The following is a 26,507-nucleotide window of genomic DNA, read 5'->3' as shown; positions in this document are numbered from 1 at the left end:
ATGAACGCATTCGAACTGGCTTGGTACCGACGCGAAATGCGGCGGCGTCCCATCATGATCAGCACAGCTCCCGAGCCAGTAAGGCGTCGCGCGCGCCCCAAGCCGCGTCCGACACCACAGGCTCAGCCAGTAAGTACTATGCACCCAAAACAACACGACCACAGTATAATAGTCTCGGCTTCGGCGGCGGCGGCGTGTGGCGGAACGAGGGCGTCAGACACACGGCCGGCTCCTGGCAACGCGATGTCCCCGTCCCGCCCTCTTCGCGACCGCTTGTGGCGCCCCCGCCAAGTCCTATAAACTGTTGTACTAAGTGCTATATTTGTCTACCATTCTTCATCACATTTCACCTACTCAAAGGTTAGCTGGAAGAAATCCCTTAAAGGGATAAGTTCGCCTTTGTACTGTCTATCCTGTGTCATATTTGTGTTTTGTGTTTTGTACAATAAAGAGTTTATACATACATACATACATAATAGTACTATCGTATCAGTAAAGAGTACTATCGTACAGTATGGCCACTCCCGCTCCCCGCTACCTCACAGTTACCGCCTGTCAAAAACGCTACCAGTCTACCTGTCATATCTCACTCATACAAGCATGGTACGCGTTCACCTACACGAGCTTAGACTGTGTGCTAGGAACGCGCCTCTTTCATATATTTGATCGCCAGTGTCCAAGATGTGACTCAATGTACTCGGTACGTGTGATCAAGGCATTACACTACGCCCCTGTTCCTTTCCAATGCATGAAATGTCTATTACATTGAGTCTATACTTCTAACAAAATTAAAATTTTGAAAAAAAAAACCCCGACCGCGACATAGTAGACCGATTTTCATGAAACATGGCTAAGATCACTCCCGACAACCTCAGCTTTCAGACAAAAAAAACTATATCTACATCGGTTCATCCGTGCGGGAGCTACGATGCCACAGACAGACAGACAGACACGTCAAACTTATAACACCCCGTCGTTTTTGCGTCGGGGCTTAAAATAAAGAGTGAACATGCATCTTCTGGGCGAGCTCACTCCATCGTAGGCCACGTCTTTGCCTTTGGCTAGTCAGTGGCCAAGAGTAAGCCCATTTATAATAATAAAAAAAAAAAAAAACAATTATGAAATGTGTTTTTATCAGGTGCGGCGAGTAGTAGAAGAACCATCAGCGCTAGAAGTGGTCAGCTCAGACAACGATACATCTGACGAGTCAGTGCGGCTGTCTCGCTCGCACTCGCGCTCGTCTCGCTCGCGGTCTCACTCTCGCTCCAGCCGGTCTTCCTTGGACCTCACTGACTCTAGGTATGTATAGTTGACTATTTGTATATGTAGATGTCGCTATACGTCTCTATAAGGCCGATAGTCCACTATCATATAAATATTATAGGACATTCTTACACAGATTGACTGAGGCCCACGGTAAGCTCAAGAAGGCTTGTGTTGTGGGTACTCAGACAACGATATATATAATATATGAATACTTATATACATAGAAAACATCCATGACTCAGGTACAAATATTTGTGCTCATCACACAAATAAATGCCCTTACCGGGATTCGAACCCGGGACCGCGGCGCAGTATATGTTTACCATAGAAATATCATCATAGGTCTGTATGCCTCCCTTTTACACCAACGTGAAGAAAAAGGACGACATGTTATGATCATATTTCTATGATGAACATATGGTAGTAGACTCGGCTTAAGGCTTGCAAGTCATGAGGAAAGGTATGGCAATAGGCTAGTTTCCTATAGTCAAAATAAAATATTTTATGCAGTGCACGAAATAAACCACCACCTAATTAGAAGAAACATATGGACAGTAGTTATGTTTAAACATAATTTATATTTAATAAGTCAAAGAGAAAGATATTAAGACCTTCAAGAAAAGAGCGTACACCCATCTTAAAGGCTGGCAACGCACCTCCAACACCTCTGGTGTTTCGGGTGTCCATGGGCGGCGGTGATCGCTTACCATCAGGCGACCTACGCTCGTTTGCCTCCTATCCCAAAAAAAAAAGTAAATGAATTGACCGTGACGTCACACCTCAGTATTTCATAGTATTTCCATATTAGCAAATCGTTTTGACAGTTCTTAAAAAGAAGCTGATTTGACTACTAGGAAACTAGCCTATTTTTGCACATATCTAGTAGGCATCTGTGGCTCATTTGGTTAATGATTGGATTGTGTTCCTAAAAGGTCGCAGAGTCGAGTCATGCCGAAGGCACAGTATAATAAAGAGTATATACAGTCCCGCTCCCCGCTAAAAGCGCCGCCCATCCACTCTCGGTTACCTCAGTTACCGTCTGTCAAAAACGCGAACAGTCGACCTGTCATATCTCACTCATACAAGCATGGTACGCGTTCACCTACACGAGCTTAGAATGTGTGCTAGGGACGCGCCTCTTTCATATATTTGATCGCCATTGTCCAAGGTGTGCCGGAGGTGTGAATTTTCCCATTTTTCATTTATTTAAAAAAAATGGGAATGGTTGGTCAAAATGTTAACGTCTTTTCAAAATAGTAATAGTTCTGATTGTCTTAATGTGGTAATAACCACAAAATTAAAATTTTGAAAAAACTCCGACCGCGACATAGTGGACCGATTTTCATGAAACATGGCTAAGAACACTCCCGACTAACTCAGCTTTCAGACAAAAAAAAAAAACTAAATCAATCGGTTCATCCGTTCGGGAGCTACGATGCCACAGACAGACACACACACACAGACAGACATACACGTCAAACTGATAACACCCATTCGTTTTTGCGTCGGGGGTTAAAAAATCGTTACCTTAATATATTAACTAAGGTTTTTTTTCTAATTCTTTTCAGTTCGCATTCAGGAAGCAAAAGTGGCAAGTAAGTACAATCAAGTTGTCATTTTCGCATTAAAATTACATTGATAATTATTTGTTAAACCATCATGAATTAATTACCTCCTAAAGCATACTAAAATGCTGAGTTAATTGGCTAGTTTCCTATACTTAAAATAAAATATTTTAGGCAGTACACGAAATAAAGCACCACATAATTAGTAGAAAAATATGCACAGTAGTTATTTTTAAACATAATTTCTATTTAATAAGTCAAAGAGAAAGATATAAACTATATAAAGTAATTGACCGTGACGTCACTCCTCAGTATTTCATAGTAATTCCATATTAGCAAATCGTTTTCACAGTTCATAAAAAGAAGCTGATTTGACTAGTTGGAAACTAGCCTATTCAGTACTAATTAAAGTTAAACATTCCTTCCTTTACTAGGACTATAAAAACGTAGTTTTTTACATATATTATCATTGTCATTATTGTAAGCGCTGGTGGCCTAGCGGTAAGAGCGTGCGACTTTCGATCCGGAGGTCGCGGGTTCGAACCCGGCTTGAACCAATGAGTTTTTCTGAACTAATGTGCGAAATGTCATTTGATATTTGCCAGTCGCTTTTCGGTGAAGGAAAACATCGTGAGGAAACCGGACTAATTCCAATAAGGCTTAGTTAAGGAATTGGAAGGTCAGATGGCAGTCGCTTTCGTAAAAACTAGTGCCGTACGCCAAATCTTGGAATTAGTTGTCAAAGCGGACCCCAGGCTCCTATGAGCCGTGGCAAATACCGGGATAACGCAAGAAGGATGATGATCATTGTCATGTATTGTCCACAGTTCATCATCATCAGCATATTCCGACTGGGAGGCGGGCGCTGCGCTGGCCCCTCCCACTCGCGCTAGGCGACGCCCCGTGGCTGCGAGAAGGTATGCTCTGTTACTTTTTTTTTTATGAAATAGGCAGCAAACGAGAAGACGAGCCGCCTGATGGTAAGCAGTCATCGCCGCCCATGGACATAAGCAACATCAGGGGAGCCACTTATACGTTGCCGACCTTTGAGAACCCTAAATACCTGCTTCTTGAAGAACCCCATGTCATAGCGCAAGGGAAACACCTCAGAAGGTAACTCAATCCACAACTTGCACGTTCTTTGTCTCTATATACCCAATTTCTCGCCAAAATAATGATAATCCTTTTGCTTTTTAACTACAATTTAATTCGAAAGATACTTATTTGTTAATTATGATATTTTACAATAAATTAAGATACTGATAGGAATCAAAGTTTCGGATGAAAGCCAGTAGTGAAATCCTTTAAATTAGAATACACTTGGACATTTTTAAAGGAAAAAGGATCTAACCCATAAAAATTGTCATTTTATTTAGACTTTCTGTCAATATGAAGTCAATTATTTCAAGTGCATTTTTTGTGTGGGGTCTCTTCATCATATCAGCCCTTTATCGCCCACTGCTGAGCATAGGCCTCTCTTCTAGTACGCCACTTGTCCCGGTCCTGAGCTAGTCTCATCCAGTTGTGACCCGCAATTTTCCGGATGTCGTCCAACCAACTAGCTAACGGATGCCAAGCGCTTCTTACATCTGTGAGCGGCCACCACTTTGTTAACATTTTAGTCCATCTGCCATCACTCTGCCTAGCAACATGTCCCGCCCAACTCCATTTTAGTTTGGTAATGACGTAACCCACGTCTAGCACCTTGGTGCGACGACGGATCTCGGCATTCCTCACCCGATCTTGAATCTTGATACCGAGCATGGCGCGCTCCATGGCTCTCTGTGCAACTCGGATCTTATGCACAGCCTTCTTAGTAAGCGTCCATGTTTCGGCACCGTAGGTCATGGTGGGCAGGACACATTGGTTAAAGAGGCGAGTCTTCAGGCATTGTGGAATGCTAACAGGTTTGAGGATGTCCGCCAACTTGTTGAATGCCGCCCAACGTGGGGTCTCTTAACTCAGGTTTGTGGGATGTCACCTGTCAAATTCCATATAAAATGGTGGGTTAACCCTCCATTTTTGTTGGTGCAAGTGGCCCTAAGCAAGATTTCTGTGCAATACTCCTCCTGTATTAATTAGATAATACTTTTCTTTGTGTAATATGACGACCTCTGCGTTCAATAACTCGATGATTTAACAATGTCAATGTAATCAATACCAAAGAGGATCGAGTATTATAGAGAGTCACCGTCAAAGTAAAATGTGTAATCACAGTGCATAGACTGCCATCTCTTGACCAAGGCTTAAAACTTTTGAACCTCAGTTTTGACAACTTGGCCCATATTCTTAGCTTGATATGTGTTAAAATGTCAAATATTAATATTAGCGCCATCTAGCCGAGCCTTCCCCAAAGCTGTAACGCCATCTAGACCATCGTACCTTTTTCTCTATGGCTTTGAGGTACGTTTTTTTTCTTAGACATTATCCGTCTATACGGAGTTATATATGTATACATACATACATACAATCACGCCTGTATCTCATAAAGAGTTTGGCAGAGCACATAAACTACTAAAGTTTCAGTGCCACTCTTGGCAAAAAGGGGTTGAAGGAAAAATCGAAATTGTGCCATTGCAGTGACAGGTTGCCAGCCTCTCGCCTACGCCACAATTTAACCCATATCCCACAGTCGACTTCTACGACATCGACACCCACGGGAAGAAAGGGGGTGGTGAAATTCTTAACCCATACAGTTAGGAGTTACATATGTCTTTGTCAATACCTAATCATCACTTTTCATACAGATACAGTCCCAGCGCGTCAGCTCCGAAGCGTCCGGCAGCAGCCACCAACGGAACCGCTCCGTCCGGTTCCGGATCCGGCGCGGCGCCGGCAGATCTGCCGGAACTGTACCGGCCCGGGGAGTGGCTTACAGCCGTGTCGCCACGCAAGGCGCCCTATCACCCACAGATGGGCGACGCAGTCATGTACTTCCGAGTGGTAAGATAGTTTTACTACTCCCGAACTGTTATTCATCATTTACAGGGTCGTGCATAGATCTTTAAAACCCTACATAATAGTACATTACGATACTAGTGCGAAAAAAAGAAAGTTCGAAACGAGTGGCATAAATTAAAACACGACCGAAGGGAGGGACGAGTTACGAATTTCCTTTTCTGACGTGTATCGTACGACGTTTTTTCAATACAGATGACCCTGCGAAATTTCGACCTGGCATATAATGTACCACTTCTCGCACTAGTGCGTAAAAAACACCATCTGTACTGAAAAGTCTATTCCCCAAAGCCAGTGTCCGTAGGCTTTCCGCGCATGCGCGCAGTGACGAAAAAATTGAAAACGCCTTGTTTGGCTCTGTAACCATGGCGACGCGTTGTTATAACGATACAACGCGCGTGCGCTGGACGGCTTTGGGCAGGAAATCAGGAAACAGTGTGAATTTCACGAAAGTTATTCTAGAAAACTAGTAAAAACTAAGTGCATGGTCGTAGAAAAAGTATTGTATGCAACGGTGTTTAACTGAGTCAAAAAATACTCGTGGCGTCTTTATTAACAACCCAATTTACCCACGAAACTCGTCTTTTTTGACCTCCTTTAACGCCTGTTGCATAAAATACTATTTTATTTCTGGTACCTTGGCGGAAATAAGTGGCATCGATGTTAGACTAATAACTGATTTGCAATAGTCAATGAGTTTCATATATTTCAGGGCCATCAAAAATACTTGGAAGCTGTGTCTGAAAAAGATCTATATCCAGTCTTACCACGAGACAGGCCGTGGGAGAACGCGCATGTTTACGTAAGTCTATTGTTTATTTCATTTAAGGTGAACTCGGGTAATGCCGAACGTCAAAAACAGTCGATAAATTCCAAAAATGGACCGTTATTATTATGGAATCACGGGTGATTATCATTTGAATTTCGGAATTATCCGATTAACGGCATTTCCCGAATACACCTTAATGATATTTGAAGCAACTATATTTTTGCATATCACATTTAAAAAACCTGTGCCTGTGCCTGCCTGCTATTAGCCTGTGGCTGTGCATTAGCCTGTGTGGTGACGGGTTAAGAATTTCACCACCCCCTTTCTTCCCGTGGGTGTCGTAGAAGGCGACTGTGGGATATGGGTTAAATTGTGGCGTAGGCGAGACGCTAGCAACCTGTCACTGCAATGTCACAGTTTCGTTTTCTTTCAACCCCTTATTTGCCAAGAGTGGCACTGAAGCCTTAGTAGTTTCATGTGTTCTGCCTACCCCTTTATGGGATACAGGCGTGATTGTATGTTGTTATTGTTGTATGTACATTAAAAAAAGATTAAAATTTTTAAAATTACGTGAGCCCCTACAAGTGTGTCGCTTACTGTGGTAGCTTAACTTCAAACTTGGGTAAATCCATTCTGCTTTAAGGTTGATTATGTGTATAAAATATATAACCTGGCAGGCAAATATGGTCGAGCGATAAATGATAAAATATCTGGCCGTCCCTATCGCACTTACAAATAGTGCGATAGAGACGCCCTGAATAGAATCAACCTTGTAGCAAAGTGACATTATAGCTAAATAAAAAAAAAATGATTTACCCAAGTTTGAAGTTAAGCAACACAAATGTAAGGTACATCGGGGCAAATCTCGACTGGGGGGCAATTGTAACTAATCCCATCACTTATCACTTATTAGAATTTTATATAATACTTACTTATGTATATTAACTGTGTTTACCATTGAATAAATTATTGAATCTGAATCTGAATCTAATCCATTTTTTCCATTATTACACTATGATGTTGAGTTCTACATGTATCAACTGAACAAGGCTACCATACATAACCGGTGGACACTATTTAATAATGCAAACATTGTAAAACATGGAAAAAATGGACCAGTTATATTTGCCCCCCAGTCTAGATTTGCCCCGCTGTACCTTACTATATTTTTTGTAACTTTGATTTAATTATTAAACCTTCTTTCAGGACTGCGAAGCGGCTAAAGTCGTAGGCATCAAATACGCGATCAAACCGCCGCGTGTAGCGTGCGTGCGGCTAGCGTGCTCCCTACCTCGGCCAGCCGGTAGTTCTACGTCACAGAATGGCGGGAGCATAGTCGTCGTCTATCACGATATGCCTGATGTTATTGACTTCTTAGTGCTACGTCAGCAGTATAGTGCGGGCTGCGGGCGCGGATGGACACAGGGCGATCGGTATGTAGCGTATTTGACTACGGCGTAGCACAGTGATGTATGCTACGCACATTCGTAGCATAACACACGATGCATTGCCTACGAGCGTGTTCTTTGGCCACTGGGTAGTTCTACGACGCAAGGCGGCATGAGTATAGTAGTGTATCGTGATATGCCTGATGTTATTGACTTCTTAGTGCTACGTCAGCAGTATAGTGCTGGGTGTGGGCGCGGATGGACTCAGGGCGATCGGTATGTCGCGTATTTGTTTACTACGGTGTAGCACAGTGATGTATGCTACGCACATTCGTAGCATAACACACGATGCATCGGCTACGAGCGTGTTCTTTGGTAAGCTGGCAGTTCAACGACGCAAGGCGGCGGGAGTATAGTAGTGTATGCTTGATGTTATTGACTTCCTAGTGCTACGTCAGCAGTATAGTGCTGGGTGCGGTCGTGGATGGACTCAGGTCGATCGGTATGTAGCGTATTTTACTACGGCGTAGCACAGTGATGTATGCTACGCACATTCGTAGCACATCAGACGACGCATCGCCTACGAGCGTGTTCTTTGATAAGTTAGTAGTTCTACGACGCAAGGCGGCGCGAGTATAGTAGTGTATCGTGATGTGCCCGATGTTATTGACTTGTTATGTATTGATGTTGTTGTTATTGTGTTGTCTTGTTGTTGTTGATGTTGTTGCTATGTCAGCAGTATAGTGCGCGCTGCGGGCGCAGGTGGACTCAGGGCGATCGGTATGTAGAATATTAGTCTACTACGGTGTAGCACAGAATTTTTGCTAGGGGTTTAATGGTCGTAGCACATTGACCGGTGCATCGAATGTTATAGCACTTATAGCGCATCTGTACTGACAGCAATTACCGAAAATGTATAGAAAGGTAACAAAAAAAGGAAGGTTTCATAAAAACTACCTAGGACATTTTGGGAAACCTAGTGGATCTTAGCATCATGGACTCTATCAGCCTATCAATTTTTATCAAAATCAAAGACATGATCCAAATGTACAAACTTTTCGGGAATCGCTCACGAATGTCTTGATTTGATATCACGCTATCAAACCGTCTTAACCTCTATGTGCATACGTATAGTCGCATTAGTCGCCCATGGAGTGTCGGTCGTCAACTTCCGACCGATCTCGTCAATCAAATTAGAAATATTGAATGAAAGAACGTAAAAATCCTAACTAAGGTACAACGGGGCAAATCTCGACTGGGGGCAATTGTAACTAGTTAATTTTTTCCATTATTACACTATGATGTTGAGTTCTACATGTATCCACTGAACACGCCTGCTATATAACCGGTGGACACTCTATTTAATAATGCAAATATAGTAAAACTTAAAAAAAATGGACCAAATGTAAATTTGCCCCTCCAGTCGAGATTTGCCCCGCTGTACCTTACTCAAAACTACATGTCACTGGAAGAGTAATGAATTTTTCACCACACCTGCAAACTAAATGTGCTATTGCACGCAGGCGGAGCGTGAGTTATAGAAAAATCGTTCTCCCAAGGGAATAATGAAATTTCTAGTACCTTAATTATTTTTTTTACATCTATTTACATATTTTTTACATTGCGAGTGTGATGAAAAACTACTTCGGGGAGTATGAACATTACAAACTCGAGTCTTTAACTCTCGTTAGTAATATTCAACTTAGACTTATATTGACCGGGATATAGACCGTGATTACCTTTTTGATTTTTGTCGAGCTCCCGATTGTTTGTTATTTGTTTTCGTGATCATGATGCATGCAACTGCGTCGAAATATCGGGAGCTCGACAAAAATCAAAAAGGTAATCACGGTCTATATCCCGGTCAATATAAGTCTAATGAAAATAACCGTGAATCATTCAAAACTCTTAATATTCAACTTGTTGCACAATGTACTATAAGTAAGTAAGTAAGTAAACACTTTATTGTACAGAAAAATAATACAGCACATAATATTTAAAATAAAAAGTTTCAGTACAAAGGCGAACTTATCCCTTTAAGGGATCTCTTCCAGTTAACCTTTGAGCATTTGAGGGAGAGTTTGAGACGGTAGACATCCATATAATACAAAAACTACAAAATAATAACAATACATTTTTCATTCCTTAGTCTAACACGCAGTATATATTAATAAATATATAAATAATCAATAAATATTTAATATATATAAAATATATATATACTACTTACAAAACCGCATACAATCCCTGTCTCAGTTTTCGTCCGATAGCCACAGTTTCTTTAGATTCGCCTTCAGCGATGCGACCGATTGACACTGTCGAAGAGGAGGTGGTAAAGTATTCCACAGTTTGACCGAGTACACCATCATAAGTCATCGTAGATAGCAATTTTCACTTTTACATTCCTCCCCCAGCTTCCGCTGCATGATCGACGACTCCTGGTGGACGGGCGTGGTGCTGGAGAACACGTCCGGCTCGCCGGGCTCGGGCGGGCCGGCGCCGGACGAGCCGGACGCGGCGGGGCGCTGGGCGCGCGCCGCGGCCGCCAACTTCCTGTCGCTCAAAGTGCGCTGGGACAACGGGGAGGTGGAGAGACTGTCCCCGTGGGACTTGGAACCTATGGACCCGGAGAGGTAAGTTGATATCAAAGAAGACAATGAATAATACTTTCCATCAGATGCGACTAAGGTCAATCACTGGCCAGATTATAATAAAAAAAAGAAAACAAAAACAAAAGTTAACAGGCAGTGCAAGAACAAAAAATATAGACAGTCAGTTTGACGTACACTTACAAATAAAACACTTTGGACTTTGGATAGAGAAAACCAACACAAACACACATACATATATACCGAATACATAGATAAATATACCTTACATACACATAATACATACATTTAAATACAATAAATAAAAATTGCAACTTAAGATAGAGATAGATAGTATAATTTAAGCTGATTTTTGAAAATTGGAAGAGACTTAACCATTATTTCTCTTACAGATTACCATCAGCGCCGGGCGGTGCCGTGCCAGTATTGCCTCACGAGCTAGAAGCTGTCCTGTACAAGGCTGAAGCCAGCGAGTGGCCTCCACGAGGCGATAGAGCGGCCGCGTGCCGCGCTATAGCTCATCATCTCAACCTGGTAAGCGAAAGAGACAGAGCGATAGAATCGGTACTGGTGCGAGCAAGACAAGCGACAAGACGCAATACGCTTTAAAAGACGTAAGCGTTACGGCGTAGCGCGTTATTGTGCTACGACTTGCTGTTCGTAGCATATCGTACGCGCAACCGATACTGATTCGGTTTATGAATGCTACGGCGAAGCGCTTTTATTTTGCGCCATCAGCCAGTTGCATCAACCATATTTGACAGACACATCATCGTCACGCAGCAGACGTCTATGGAAATTTCCATACAATAAAATTTAACGAACGCTTTAGCAGTGACAGACGGTTTGCTACAACCGGCCCTTATAAGCAATGTTTAAATCGGACAGTTACACTAAATCTTATAATGAGATCAATGTTATTATTATTAAATCTAACAAAAATACAACTAGGCGGGCGGGCGGGTGGTCTAGTGGTAATGACGTTAGCCGAGTAAGCTGAAGACCTGAGTTCGATTCCCGGCTCGGCCATCAGTGGGCCTTGTCGTTTTTTCTTTAAATTTCTAACAAAAATTTTGTTTTTCGCAGGTTATGTCCTTATCAGCGGCGGAGCCGTTCGTAGCGCCCGTAGATCTGCAGCTGTACCCAACATACGCTCTAGTAGTGCCCTACCCTATCGATCTCAGCACCATTCGATCGAGGTTCGACCACCTGGTGAGTATCTCTTTGACGCTTATCGAAAAAAAATCGGCTTCTAATTTGCTAGCCGCACACTGAGAAAAATTTGCATTGTGAATTTAACAAGTTCGACTTGTTGCGGTTTATCCGTTTGAATCAGCCAAACGTATGTTTAAAACAATATGTGTCAGGTTGTTTTTATAAAATCGACTTGTTGATTCAAATATATTGCCGATTCAAATGATAAGTAGCTTGTTGTTTGAACCAAAGAGCACGTAGGCGCTATTTTAACCAAAAAACTTGTTGAACGAACATGAAAACTGGTTGTATTTTCTCTCAGTGCACGACTGGTACCGGTGCTGACAGCCACGACATTGATCTAAGCGCGACAGCGGTACATTGGAGCGAGACACAGCAATGGGACTTCATTCGCACGTATGGCTGCCGCTCACCGCTGTCGCGCTTAGACCAATGTCGTGGCTGGGCCGTAAGGCGTTTGAAAGTTGAGGGAAGGCATGGAAAAAATCGCACCTATCCAGCAGGCCACCGTGGCTAAGTTGGTCATAGCGACAGCTCCGGCAAAGCCGCAGGTCGCAGGTTCGAGTTCTACGCGAATTTTTCAAGTTTTCCTTTAATTTAAAAAATATGTATGTTTCGCTTTTGCCTAGAATTACTCGTATTTGTCACTTTGTCAATTGAATACATACATACATATAATCACGTCTGTATACCATAAAGGTAGACGGAGCACATGAACTACTAAGTTTCAGTGCCACTCTTACCAAAAGTTAAGGGTTAAAGAAATCCAAATAGTGCCATTGCAGTGACAGGTTGCCAGCGTCTCGCCTACGCCACAATTTAACCCATGTCCCACAGTCGACTTCTACACACGGGAAAAAGGGGCTGGTGAAATTCTTAACTCGTCACCATACGGGGCCAATTGAATCTGTTTTTAACCCCCGACGCAAAAACGACGGGGTGTTATAAGTTTGACGTGTCTGTCTGTGTGTATGTCTGTCTGTCTGTCTGTCTGTCTGTGTGTGTGTCTGTCTGTGGCATCGTAGCTCCCGAACGGATGAACCGATTTAGATTTAGTTTGCTGCTGAGCTTAGAAGCTGAGTTAGTCGGGAGTGTTCTTAGCCATGTTTCATGAAAATCGGTCCACTATGTCGCGGTCGGGGGTTTATTCAAAATTTTAATTTTGTGGTTAGGTTATCAATTTCCTTACGCAATTTCTTGACAGTTCTACCGTCGAGCGGCGGCAGCACAATTCGACGTGCGCTACCTAGCGAGTAACGCGGAGCGCTTCAACGAACCACATTCACCCATCGTCCGGCAGGCGAGACTTATCACCGATCTACTACTATATATCATCAGGTAAATTATTCATTTGAACCAAAGACTTATGTAACTCCGTATAGACCGATAAAGAAAAAAACGTACCTCAAAACCATACAGAAAAAGGTACGGTGAGCTAGATGGCGATACACCTCATTATAGAGAGTTACTGTCAAAGTAAACTGTAATCACAGTGCATATAATGCCATTTCTGGACACAAGCTTTAAACTTTGAAACCTCAGTTTTGACAATTTGGCCCATATTGTTAGCTTTTGATATGTGTTAAAATGTCAAATATTAATATTAGGGCCATCTAGCCGAGCGTTCCCCAAAGGTGTAACGCCATCTAGGCCACCGTATCTATTTCTCTATGGCTTTGGGGTACGTTTTTTTCTTAGACTTTCTCCGTCTATACGGAGTTACATATGTCTTTAGTGTGGTGTAATGTATGCGCGTTCTTAGGCGGTCGCGTTTTAATGGGATGGTATGATTTTTTTTTTATTTTTTCTACTCCCGAACTGTTATTCGTCATTTACAGGGTCGTGCATAGATCTTTAAAACCCTACATAAAGGTCTATTCCCCAAAGCCAGCGTCCGCCGGCTTTCCGCGCATGCGCGCAGTATCGAAAAAACTGAAAACGCATTGTTTGGGTCTGTAACCATGGCAACGCCTTATAACGACACTGCACGAGTGCGCGGAAAGGCTGGGCAGCCGAGCTGACAGTGCATACAGGAAGCAATGTGAATTTCACGAAAGTTATTCAAGAAAACTATTAAAAACTAAGTGCATGGTCGTAGAAAAAGTATTGTATGCAACGGTGTTTAACTGAGTCAAAAAACACTCGTGGCGTCTCAATAACAATTTTCGGCTTCGCCTCAAATTGTTACCCACGCCACTCGTCTTTTTTGACCTCCTTTAAACGCCTTCTTCTTCATGCCCATTATCCCAGTTTATCTGGGGTCGGGCCTCCTTGTGCATCGGCGCCAGGATATTCTATCCTGGGTTGTCGTTGTTGTGAGTTTCTGGGCTCTTAAATCCTTCCTCGACCTCCTTTAAACGCCTGTTGCATAAAATACTATAATCTATGCCTAAACACGCACATCTATTAATTCTCAAAACCTTGCCATGACGTAATTAGTTTAATGATCCTTGTGTTTACTGCTCCAACAGTCACTGGCGCGAAGTAGATGTGGTGGCAAAGTATCACGAGCTAGCCGCCTCCTACCGTTCTGAGGACGACGAGCCAGCGCCCAGCCAACCCACTAAGGTAATATTCAACAAGAAAAAATAAACAAAAATCTCTTGATTTTTGCTGAACTTTCATGGAATTGTATATACATACATACAATCACGCCTGTATCCCATAAAGGGGTAAGCAGATCACATGAAACTACTAAAGCTTCAGTGCCACTCTTGGCAAATAAGGGGTTGAAAGAAAACGAAACTGACATTGCAGTGACAGGTTGCTAGCGTCTCGCCTACGCCACAATTTAACCCATATCTCACAGTCGCCTTCTACGACACCCACGGGAAGAAAGGGGGTGGTGAAATTCTTAACCTGTCACCACACAGGCACCCGTCACCCCACAGGCCATTGCATGCATTGCAATTGGCATGGAATTGTAACATTTTTTTTTTGTTTAGAACTTTTTTTTTAATTATAAATGGGCTTACTCTTGGCCACAGACTAGCCAAAGGCAAAGACGTGGCCTACGATGGAGTGAGCTCGCCCAGAAGATGCCTGTTCACTCCTGATTTGAAGGTTGCCGGGTTATATGAATACAAACAGTCACATAAACAAATGAGTTGGTGTACTACAATGTGGGTACTAAGTAATTAGGGTTAAAAAAAGACCTGGAGGTTCATTACTGAATATAAAGATTGTTAACATACTAACAAAAATGTGTAAGCTAATAGGTAAGCAAAAGAAAACATGAGCAGTAGGTAATACTTAGGGTCGAAAAGATCGAGTGAGGAATGTCGAGATCCGACGCCGCACCAAGGTTGAGTTGCAGGCGTTCATAGGTTACGGTGACCGCTTTCCATCAGGCGGACCGTATGCTTGTTTGCCACTGACGTAGTATAAAAAAAAAGGTGCGGAACGTGGGTGACGTCATTTCCAAACTCAAATGGAATTGGGCGGGGCATGTTGCCAGGCAGAGTGATGGCAGGTGGACCAAAATGTTGACCGAATGGTGGCCGCTATCGGATGTAAGAAGCGCCTGGCATCTGTTGGCTTGTTGAGTGGACAACATTCGAAAAACTGCGGGGCACTTCTGGATGAGATTAGCCCGGGACCGGGATAAGTGGCGTACACGAAGGGAGGCCTATGCTCAGCAGTGGGCGATTAATGGCTGAAATGATAATGATGATCATGATGATGAAGATATTTTACAGTCATTAGACTAAATACATTTTCTTTACTACGATCGGATACAATTATAATTAATTAATTAATATTAGTTACTCATCATATTTAACCGAACAGAAATCTTTTATTCATAAATTGATGAAATTCTTTATTCCACCATAATCTACATGTCAATATACATACTGTTTATATTTTTTTATAGAGTGATGGAGGTGTGTTGTTCCAACACTATGTAGCACAGTACATAAAACTCTTTACCGTTTTTCTTAAAAAAAAATTAACCAAATATCTTAATCTATTTTTGTATGAACAGTCTCGCCGAGCCCGTGGTCGCGCAGGCTCCATATCATGGCGGGCGGCTTGCACGAGGGTTCTTCAAGAGTTGATGAGTTCCTCTGACGCGGGGCCCTTCAGGGAGCCAGTGTCACTCGATCAAGTCCCTGGTGAGTGTACTACATAGACCGATAGAATGTCGTAGACCTTTACATGTCGAGAGCGAAACGCTCAAAAAGTTTTATAGTTAGAATTTCCTTTGCAAATTATCACCAATTTAAGTAAGTAAGTAAGTAAATATTCTTTATTGCACCATTTTACATGTTATAAATATACAGAATGTTGAGTGAGAGTATAACTAGGTAACAACAGGCGGTCTTATCGCTAAAAAGCGATCTCTTCCAGACAACCTTAGGATAGCTGGAAAAACGGAACAGAAACAAAAGTTAACAGGCAATGCAAGAACAAAAAGAAAAAATATAGAGAAAACCAACACAAACACACATACATATATACCGAATACATAAATAAATATACCTTACATACACATAATACATACATACATACATACATAAATACAATAAATAAAAATGGCAACTTAAGATAGAGATAGATAGTATAATTTAAGCTGATTGGAAGAGATTTTGCTTGTCTTAATTCTACTGGTAAGGAATTCCACAACCGTACAGCCCGGAAGGTAAAAGAGTTGCTATAGAATTTAGAAGTAGATGGTGGAGGAGCAAGAATAATTTACTTATAGAACAAGGTTCAAATTAAAAATGGGAAAACTAACTATGGTGGGCCTTACGAGGCTGTACCTTAAAATTGCATGTAATCATAAACAGAAATGTCGTTTTGAACTATAGTAAATGCTCATGTTTTTCGCTATAGCCTCGTAAGGTCCACCATAGTTAGTTTTCCCATTTTGAATTTGAACTAGGGATGTTACGAATATTTGCATTCGCATTCGCATATGCGAATGATTCGCATTCTTTTAAACATTTGCATTGACATTCGCATTCGCTTCAAACGATGCGAATGTTTTGCGAATGCGAATGTGTGCAAGTCGCAGCTTGTTCCTCGCCCGCGCCGGCCGGTCCAATTGCTACTTGTCGACTGTCGACTCGCGCATGCGCAGATAGGTCAAATTCGTACGGCGTGAAGTTCGTACTCGGCATTTTGACCAATAGTAAGCATTTTAAATTTTTTACCTAGCGGGCTGTTGGTGATTGCTTGGTTTTTATTTTGGTTTTTTATGAAATTCAGCGATATTCGCATTCGCACATTCGCATTCTGAATATTCGCATTCGCATTCGCGAATGTGACACATGCGACATTCGTGACATCCCTAATTTGAACCTTGTTCTACAAGTAAATTGGTGATAATTTGCAAAGGAAATTCTACGAATTGGACAAAAATTGGTACGAATTTCGTTTGTTTCAAAAATCAATGTATCAATGGAAATTCTACTTTATTTCGTTCATGAAAGATTCAAATTACTTACGAGGATATAACTTTATAACTTTATACAATATCCTTGTATTATTCCAGATTACTTAACAATAGTGAAGAGCCCTATGGACCTGGGCACGATATCGCAGAAGCTAGCCTCGGGCCGCTACTCGCGCCAGCACAAGTGCGGCGCGACCTCGCACTCGTGTTCCACAACAGTCGGCTCTACAACACCAACAAGCGGAGCCGGGTCAGTAACATGTACTCTACTTAGGAAACTATGGTTCCCAATCCATAACCATAGTCCATAACGGGTAGTAACTCTATTATGTTTCTAGAATATGATTCTCAATGATGGTACTTGATGGTTTCGGAAGATCAGTGCTGGAAGTCACTATTTCGTGGCACTTCATTCCTTTTGTTTTTGTTATGAAGTGTAATTTGTCTTGTCTGTGTACATGAATATAAAAAAAATTTTCTTTTCACCACACCAACTGGTAAAGGCTTCCTTAAAACAGATAGCAAAATTGCATTTTATCCACAAGAGTGCAAAGTAATTTCATACAAATTTTAACTTGATATCTTGAGCTGGCTGGTAGAATTTACCTACAAATGATGATTTTGAATCATAAATATTGAATAAATTGATAGATTTGATTTAGTTTCATGTTTTACATTCTGTATTTTGTTCGTGTTGGTGTGGTGAAAAAAATTGTGTTTCACTCGGTGGCAAAGTTTGTTTAACCTTCGTGCCTTGAAACCCTCGCAACGCTCTAGATTCCACTTTTTGAACTTGATTCAATATTGGAATCTTTCGCTTGTTCGGGTATCAATATTGGCACGTGCGGTTAAACAACAACTTTGCCCCTTTGTATAACAAATAACTGTTAAAAGCCCAGCAAAAAAAAAACTGTTTTCAGACAACATACTACATAAGTTTTTTCATTCTGAGGGTACGCATGTTTCCGTAATGAGGAGGCAAATTGACCACGTCAGAAGACACTAATAAACAAACATTTTATCGAAGTTTTTTTTTCTGAATTATCAAGACTTGCCGTCACGTCAGGTCTATACATATCGAAACGTATTACTGGGGAATTCAAAATTGAATATAGGTGTATAGAGATTTATGTAGCTGACCGTACAGCGGTTGCAGTGGTCATAGAGTATATTGAATTATAGTACATTACTACAGAGGCCGGGACAAAGGGGGTTGCCGGCCGAAGACATAGACGGCCGTGCGAAGCGAGGCCGGATAGGTCTGAGGCGGGCAACCCCATTTCCCGCCGAGGTATGTATAGTGCTTTTCTCAAACATGGTATGAAATAAATAAAGTCTACTGAAAATAGTAACTTTGGATGGCTGTATCTCCTAAACGGTGCGTCGTAGCGCAAAAATAATCGAATTTTCGTTCCCCTTTGAAACCACGTATACGCTTATAAAAAAACAAAAAGTTAAAAAAAAATTCTATTTTGTATGAAATCGCACCCAAAATCAAATATTGTCTAGGGCCCGTACCAGTTGCAGTCGGCACGTCTATAAAGCCCCTTATAGTTTTTTTTTTAATTGGCTAAATACCTGGATGTTATGTCACAATTACCTGTGTTTGGAAATTAAAAAAGAGGACTTTGCCGGCCTTGGCCTGCAAGGTTTGTATGAAATTCCATTATCTATCAATCGTCCTAGCCGCACCTGCAACGTCATACTTCGCAATTATAAGGCACATAACATCAATATTTCATACCATGTTTGAGAAAAATAACTTTCTACACGGTCTTCATCGTCAAGAAAGATTTCAATAAAATTTACAATTTAATTACATAATAATTTACCATAGAATTTCATTCGCTAGTTTGCAGGTGGTACAGCGACATCTAGAGATATATTTGGACATCAAAAAATACTTATACATTTTACGACAACAAGTCGTTAGCCAGCTTGCGGGGGTAACATTTCCTCCGAGGGGTAACAGTGACATCTAGCGAACAACTTGCACTACGGCATATATTTGTTTTCACGCCCTCTATCGCCGAGTTTCCTAAACATATCCTAAGTACATCGGATTTACTATTTCCTTTGATTGAAAACACAGTGGCAGCGGTGACTTGACTTTCAGTGTGACTTCTCATTACGTTATAACTACATATTGTGTGTAAATATTGCACGTTGATGTGTTTGTGTGTTGCACCGCTTGCTCGTCCAGGACACGAGTCAGGTAATGCAAAAAAAACTTTAGACTCCGTATAGACGGATAAAGTCTAAGAAAAAAACGTACCTCAAAGCCCTAGAGAAAAAGGTACGGTGGCCTAGATGGCGTTACACCTTTGGGGAACGCTCGGCTGGATGGCGCTATATGACTTGGCTAGTTAGTATTGCGGCGAGTATAGCCGGGTTCAGACAGCGAGGCAATGACTTCGTGCAGCAAATGCTCAATAGACATGCCTCGCCCGCGGCAGGTTGCTCGATCCTTATCGTCGATATTGAGTTTGCCTCGTGAGCTCATTGCCTCTACAATCGCTACGCTACTTACAATCAAGAGAAGTTATAGCTCTTCTTCTTCCTCCGTGGGATAAGACCACGTTATATGGGGTCGGTACAACACATCTTCCTCTTTCATTCTCCTCTATCTTTCGTCATCTCAACACTCACATCAGATCTTTCTTTCTCATATCCTCTTCACACAATCCATCCATCGTTGTTTGGGTTTACCCCTTCCTCTCCATCCATCAATATTCATCTTCAACATTCTTTTGCCTATATGACACTCTCATCCCTCCTCATCACGTGACCGTACCACGCCAACTTTCAAACTTCCCCTAGTTCACTCATTCCTGGCAGGCAATTATGGTCACACGATAAATGATAAAACATCTGGGGCCCGTTTCTCGAAAGGTACAAGCCTTGTATTACAAGTGTGTTTCCATGACAACCCATACGATTTGACAGTTCGCGCACTTGTAATACAAGTCTTGTACCTTTCGAGAAACGGGCCACAGGCCGTCCCTATCGCACTATTTGTAAATGCGACCGCGCGACCATGATTGCCCTGCTGATCCGATCAATTCTGGTCACTCCACACGTCCATCTCAATATAATTGGTTTTCACGTCCTCTATCGTTGAGTTTCCTAAACATATCCTATACTAAGTACATCGGATTTACTATTTCCTTTGACCGAAAACACCGTGGTCAAAAATATGTTGTGAAGATAATTTGACTTGTGTTCCTTCGCTGATTCTGTTGCTGACTGTAAAGGTTAGCTACGTGCACGACTGCTTTTCCATATTAAGGGCCAGTTGCATCAACCACATTTGACAGACACATCATCGTCACGCAGCAGACGTCTATGGAACTTCCCATACAATAAAATTTAACGAACGCTTCAACGGTGACAGACGGTTTGGTGCAACCGGTGCTAAGTTGTATGGTGTCATATTAGTTTGCAACGGCGGCCGCTATTATTAATGTTTGACATACCCTGTGTATTTGTGATAGTCAGCACTATTCTGTCACGCACGTTGCTTGCCTTTTTGGCTTTGCTTGCATGACTTTTTGTACTTACCTGCTTTATTTTGTTTAAGTATAATATAAATATAAATATATAAATATTGGGGACACCTTACACAGATCAACTTAGCCCCAAACTAAGCAAAGCTTGTACTATGGGTGCTAAGCGACGATAATTATACAATACTTAAATAGATAAATACATACTTATATACATAGAAAACATCCATGTCTCAGGAACAAATATCTGTGCTCATCACACAAATAAATGCCCTTACCGGGATTCGAACCCAGGACCGCGGCTTAGCAGGCAGGGTCACTACCGACTGAGCCAGACCGGTCGTCAAAGTATTTATATATGAATTTTTGTGTACGCATTTATGTATACATGGATTTTGATCTAGTCTCTTCAGCATAGAGTATTTTTACTGTAACTTTTTTCGAGATTGCTAGCTGTAAAAGGCTGTACCCTTTTTTGTCACATTTTATGAATATTTCGAGACTTGCTGGCTCCTCAGATCACAATCACAAGATCATCTTCTGAACAAACGTTGTAATTATGCTTTAGTTGCAGTTGTATAAATTAGTCGAAAGCGTATTTAATGCTGACGCAAAATGTCTAATATTGCAAAACATTTTCTGGTGATAAAATAAAACATTATTAATTAACTATTTATTGTGCAGATCTACTCAATGACAGTCCGCCTGTCGGCACTGTTCACCGCGCTATGGGAAGCTCACGTGCCCGCTACCGCTTCCGCCTCCGCCTCTGGCTCCGCTACTCGCGTCACGCGCCACGCTCGATGCAAACGCATCGAGTCACATGCAGGTACTGTTGCCTATGACATTATAGATCTACTTAATGACAGTCCGCCTGTCAGCACTGTTCACCGCGCTATGGGAAGCTCACGTGCCCGCTACCGCTTCCGCCTCCGCCTCTGGCTCCGCTACTCGCGTCACGCGCCACGCTCGATGCAAACGCATCGAGTCACATGCAGGTACTGTTGCCTATGACATTATAGATCTACTCAATGCAGTCCGCCTGTCAGCACTGTTCACCGCGCTATGGGAAGCCCACGTGCCCGCTACCGTTTCCGCGTCCGCCTCTGGCTCCGCTACGCGCGTCACGCGCCACGCACGCCGCAAACGTATCGAGTCACATACAGGTACAATGGTTTAAAAGTTAGGTTATTATGACGAAGCAAAATGACGTTTTTGTTTCTTTTAAGTTCTACAACTGTCTATGATGGATAGGGATGGGACTAAAGTTGCCGATATTGTAAAGCCAGCTACACACTACCCAACTCACGCCCTATACCAACCACGTAGTAATTCCATACTCTTTGTACCAACCATCATTATTTAGGTAGGTAAAAAAATAAAAAAATATGACGGTACTGACGGTTTCAATATTATTTTACTCGTTAACTGCTTTTCTTGGCATGTACGCATGCCGATGCCTCGAACGCGAGTGTGGACTCTTTCTGCGTGTGCGCGAGTATTTTCGCATCACTAAGAAATTCATCATTCAGAGACTATTTCAAAATGGGGCATTTCTATTTAAAGTTGTACCCCCGAGTTTTCGCATGTCCCCTTACATTTTTTACGATTTACTCTTAAGATTGAAGTTTTAACTGGCTAAATGTTGGTTTTTATTGAAATATATTAAGTAGACGTATCATTTATCAAGTAAAATGCATAATAAATCAATTTTTTATACTTACAATTAAGTTTTAAAATATGGTAAAATGTGGCTGTAGTACTGTCCCCTTCCACGATTCGAAGTTTTGTTGGACTTTTACACAATTTTTTTCTATGATAGTAACATTAAGTAAGCATTTCTACCATAGTTTAAGTAGTAGAAAACGTATTTTTGACGAAAAAGAACTTTAAAATCAACAGTAACAGGGTATAATGTCGATAAAAACGTTGTCCCCTCGAAATGTCCAGTTTCGAGATCGTCCGTTTGGTTACGCAGTTTTAACTAAGTAGCGAAATATTTTTTACCAACATTTAAGGTTTATTTTAATCCTGGCAAACCTGTGACCATAGACAAACCTTGTCTAACTTCACTTTGGTTAATAAAACAGCCAAACCGCGACCGACAAGGAGTGCTGGCATGTGACAGGTAAGTTTACCACTATGTTTGGTCCGTTTTGTTCTAATTTTTACGTAACTAAACTGTTAGGTAAGTAAAGAACTGTTGATGTTAAATGAATCAATGCCTCATACAGTTATTTCTCAAGTAAATAAGTTAAATATTGCTGTTAGTTTTGTATTATTTTCAATCGATTTAATTCTGGTCTAGACAAATCGTTACGTCCGTTTGGAAACAATTTGCAGCGTAACATATTGCCGGACAGTCAAATGTAACCAAACTGACACGGTAAAGTTGCGTGCACATTGAGAATAGCTAGTTTTTTGCCGTGACTTTGTCCATGCTTATTTTTTTGGTAATATTCATACTAGTTTGCAGATTTCATGGACACAAAATATGACCTTATATAATAATAAGATAATTTTTGTTACTAAATAGAAGATATTTCCCATTACTTAAGAAAATACTCCGTTTAATGTGTTTTCTACTTACTAAGAGAGTTAAGACTAAAATATACTATTACTTAAATTCATTTTGATAAGAAATATTAATTTTAATATTATTATTTCTAACTGTGATTAATACGCATTTGATACCACAGATGTTTAGTAGAACTAAACTCTACCCAAAGTGAGATTAGATATTAGGTATATTTCATAAAAAGCCATTATAATAGTGATATATATTTTTAATAAGTATTGATATTATAAGTTCTGATATTTCAAGTACGTAGACGTACTGTGTTTTTTACTGAGCATAAGCATTTGAGTGAAATGTTTGCTTATTGTGATCTCGTCCTTACTTTGTCCGTTAAGTTACATAGGTGTCCATTTGGAAATTGTCCCCTTGTTAAAAAAGTGTTTTTTATTGTTTAATTAAAGTATAGAAGCTATAAATCTTATGTTTTAATGCTAATAATTACAAGTTTCGTTAATTCTATTGATTGTTATTCATTATATGTCAATAATGCCCGTAGTTACTTAATAAAACTAAAAATAAGGTACGGTTTGGGACCATGCCGTAACCAAACCACCTAAAATACGGTTTTATAAAAAAAGTTTCATTAGTATTATTAAATGATGATTGTTTTTACTTTGTTAAATACGAATTATATCTATTAAACATTAAAACCTTTGGTTCAAGTATGTCTTTTATTTCCTACACTAAAAAACATTTGTAACCAAACGGACCACAAAAAACCTCTCCCATCATAATAAAAATTCATTTTAACTAGTTTATCCTAAAAATATTGCGATTCTCTTCAGTGTTTCGTAAACTAGAATATATTTTCTAACAGAATAACACGACAAAATACCAAATAATGCCAATTTTATTTTCAACTTCTCAAATGAGTCATGGTACAAGTTTAAATAGAAATGCCCAATGGCGGTTTTTAGGGTTCCGTAGTCAACTAGGAACCCTTATAGTTTCGCCATGTCTGTCTGTCCGTCCGTCCGTCCGTCCGTCCGCGGATAATCTCAGTAACCGTTTGCACTAGAAAGCTGAAATTTAGTACCAATATGTATATCAATCACGCCAACAAAGTGCAAAAATAAAAAATGGAAAAAAATGTTTTATTAGGGTACCCCCCCTACATGTAAAGTGGGGGCTGATATTTTTTTATTTATTTTATTTTATTTTATTTTTTTTATTTTATTGATTAGGGAAACAAACAGCATACATAATTTCTTATAGTTTACAACGATATGTTAACACATTAGCCAAAACAGTTTCCACTGAAAGTTAGTACATACAATTTTGCTCTGAGAGACAAACATGCGATTAGGTATCTTTAAGTTTACATTACATAAATGTAACATAAGGATGTAAACAAAAAAGTAGAAAAGAAATAGTACTAAACAATGAAATTAAACAATGAATTACAAACCAGTATTAAGTAGTTTGTGCGCTATAACTGCTAATTCTAGAATAACTTACACTAGTTTGACATTAACCAAATGAAGGATCCTATCTATTTATTGTATACATTTAAAGGAGATGTAATGTCATCATTTAGCTGATGCTTTCATTGCAGTAACAAATTGCCGGAACTTTAAATGAAAGATATCCAGAGATGAATATTTATTGTTATAAATATTGCACGCTCTTATTAGGAATTTATTTTGAACATATCTTTTACGACTAAAAGGAATACAAAACAGCTTAGTCGATCTAGTTCGAGAGCTAGGACAACGAAATGATATTTTTCCTACAAGTTGCTGAGAATCTATTATATTATTTAACAATTTATACAAGAATGTCACATCTCTTTTTTCATTCCAACCCCAACGTGTGATATATTGTTGGATAGGTATTTAAAAATCAATAAGGGTTTACTAAGATCGTTTTTTGATAATATTTATATTTTCGGAAATAATCGCTTCTAAAGGAAAAAAAAGTGCGTCCCCCCCCTCTAACTTTTGAACCATAGGTTTAAAAAATATGAAAAAAATCACAAAAGTAGAACTTTACAAAGACTTTTTAGGAAAATTGTTTTGAACTCGATAGGTTCAGTAGTTTTTGAGAAAAACACGGAAAACTACGGAACCCTACACTGAGCGTGGCCCGACACGCTCTTGGCCGGTTTTTTTACATTGTTTAGAAGTTCCATTGACGGCCACTTTACGTGACAAATTTGAATAAATCTTTGTCACGGTCATGCATTGTCATGGGTTACATAATAAAAATAAATAATAAATATTGGAGACACCTCACACAGATCAACTTAGCCCCAAACTAAGCAAAGCTTGTACTATGAGTGTTAAGCGACGATATACATACTCAAATAGATAAATACATACTTATATACATAGAAAACATAACAACATAATACATACAAACATAATATTTACAGATTTTATAATACGCAATATTGGTATGCATAAATGTAACCATTTCAATAAGTTTCTCAATAACTTTTTCATATTTTTGATATTCTTATTCTTATTTACAGAAAGTATGAACGGCGACATCGTCTCCCAACCGCCTTCGCCCGACCGGCCCGACCTTGAACTGAACTCAGACAGTTCCTCATCAGAGCCATTGGCAGCTTTAGCACAAGCAAGGCTCCAGCATCCAGACTCTTCTGACAGCGATGTGCCTCTAAGAGCACACAGGAAAGGTGAGCTATTAGCTATTACCCAACTTAGGCCGTTTTCACATTATCCGATCCGATATCGGATGTCGGAAGGATTTCAATAGAAAAAATCCAAGATGGCGCCTGTAATGTATGGGATATCGGTCCGACATCCGATATCGGATCGGATAATGTGAAAACGCACAGGGTCAGTTGCAACAATCACATTTGACAGACACATCGTCATGCAGTAGACGTCTATTAATATTATTAATATTATAGGACATTCTTACATAGATTGACTGAGGCCCACGGTAAGCTCAAGAAGGCTTGTGTTGTGGGTACTCAGACAACGATGTATATAATTTATAAATACTTATATACATAGAAAACATCCATGACTCAGGGACAAATATCTGTGCTCATCACACAAATAAATGCCCTTACCGGGATTCAAACCCGGGACCGCGGCGTACCAGGCAGGGTCACTACCGACTGCGCCAGACCGGTCGTCTATGGATCTTCCCATACAATAAAATTTTACGAAGGCTTTAACTGTGACAGATGGTTTGGTGCAACCGACCCTTAGACAGACTTGTATTAAAATTTTTGATAAAATATTTTTGAAATATTTTTCTGTGGTTCGCCATCTTGCCGAG

The 26,507-nt window shown here is 40.6% G+C and overlaps 2 protein-coding genes and 1 non-coding gene across 3 annotated transcripts in view; all 3 read left to right on the top strand.

The window, feature by feature from the left end:
* Positions 1-25,882, top strand: LOC125240109 (PH-interacting protein-like). The gene is made up of 16 exons (XM_048147954.1): positions 1-129; positions 1,139-1,299; positions 2,835-2,861; positions 3,659-3,748; positions 5,579-5,774; positions 6,502-6,591; positions 7,765-7,991; positions 10,361-10,579; positions 10,948-11,089; positions 11,642-11,767; positions 12,975-13,108; positions 14,242-14,338; positions 15,756-15,885; positions 17,268-17,418; positions 21,359-21,672; positions 25,726-25,882. Exons 1-15 carry the CDS (start codon positions 1-3, stop codon positions 21,369-21,371), a joined length of 1,932 nt encoding a protein of 643 aa, XP_048003911.1. The 3' UTR covers positions 21,372-21,672; positions 25,726-25,882.
* Positions 11,513-11,584, top strand: Trnat-agu. The gene has a single exon. It is a non-coding gene; the product is annotated as a tRNA-Thr (tRNA).
* Positions 21,537-26,507, top strand: part of LOC125240107 (serine/arginine repetitive matrix protein 2-like) — a 32,108-nt gene continuing 27,137 nt past the window's right edge. The window contains exons 1-2 of the mRNA XM_048147953.1: positions 21,537-21,672; positions 25,726-25,893. Of these exons, the coding sequence (XP_048003910.1) occupies positions 21,537-21,672; positions 25,726-25,893 (304 nt within the window). The remainder of the gene's footprint in view (positions 21,673-25,725; positions 25,894-26,507) is intronic.

This window comes from Leguminivora glycinivorella, chromosome 26 (assembly GCF_023078275.1).
Source record: "Leguminivora glycinivorella isolate SPB_JAAS2020 chromosome 26, LegGlyc_1.1, whole genome shotgun sequence".
Classification (NCBI taxonomy): Eukaryota; Metazoa; Arthropoda; class Insecta; order Lepidoptera; family Tortricidae; genus Leguminivora; species Leguminivora glycinivorella.
Note: the sequence above shows the minus strand (reverse complement) of the source record. Positions and strands in the feature narration are given on the sequence as shown.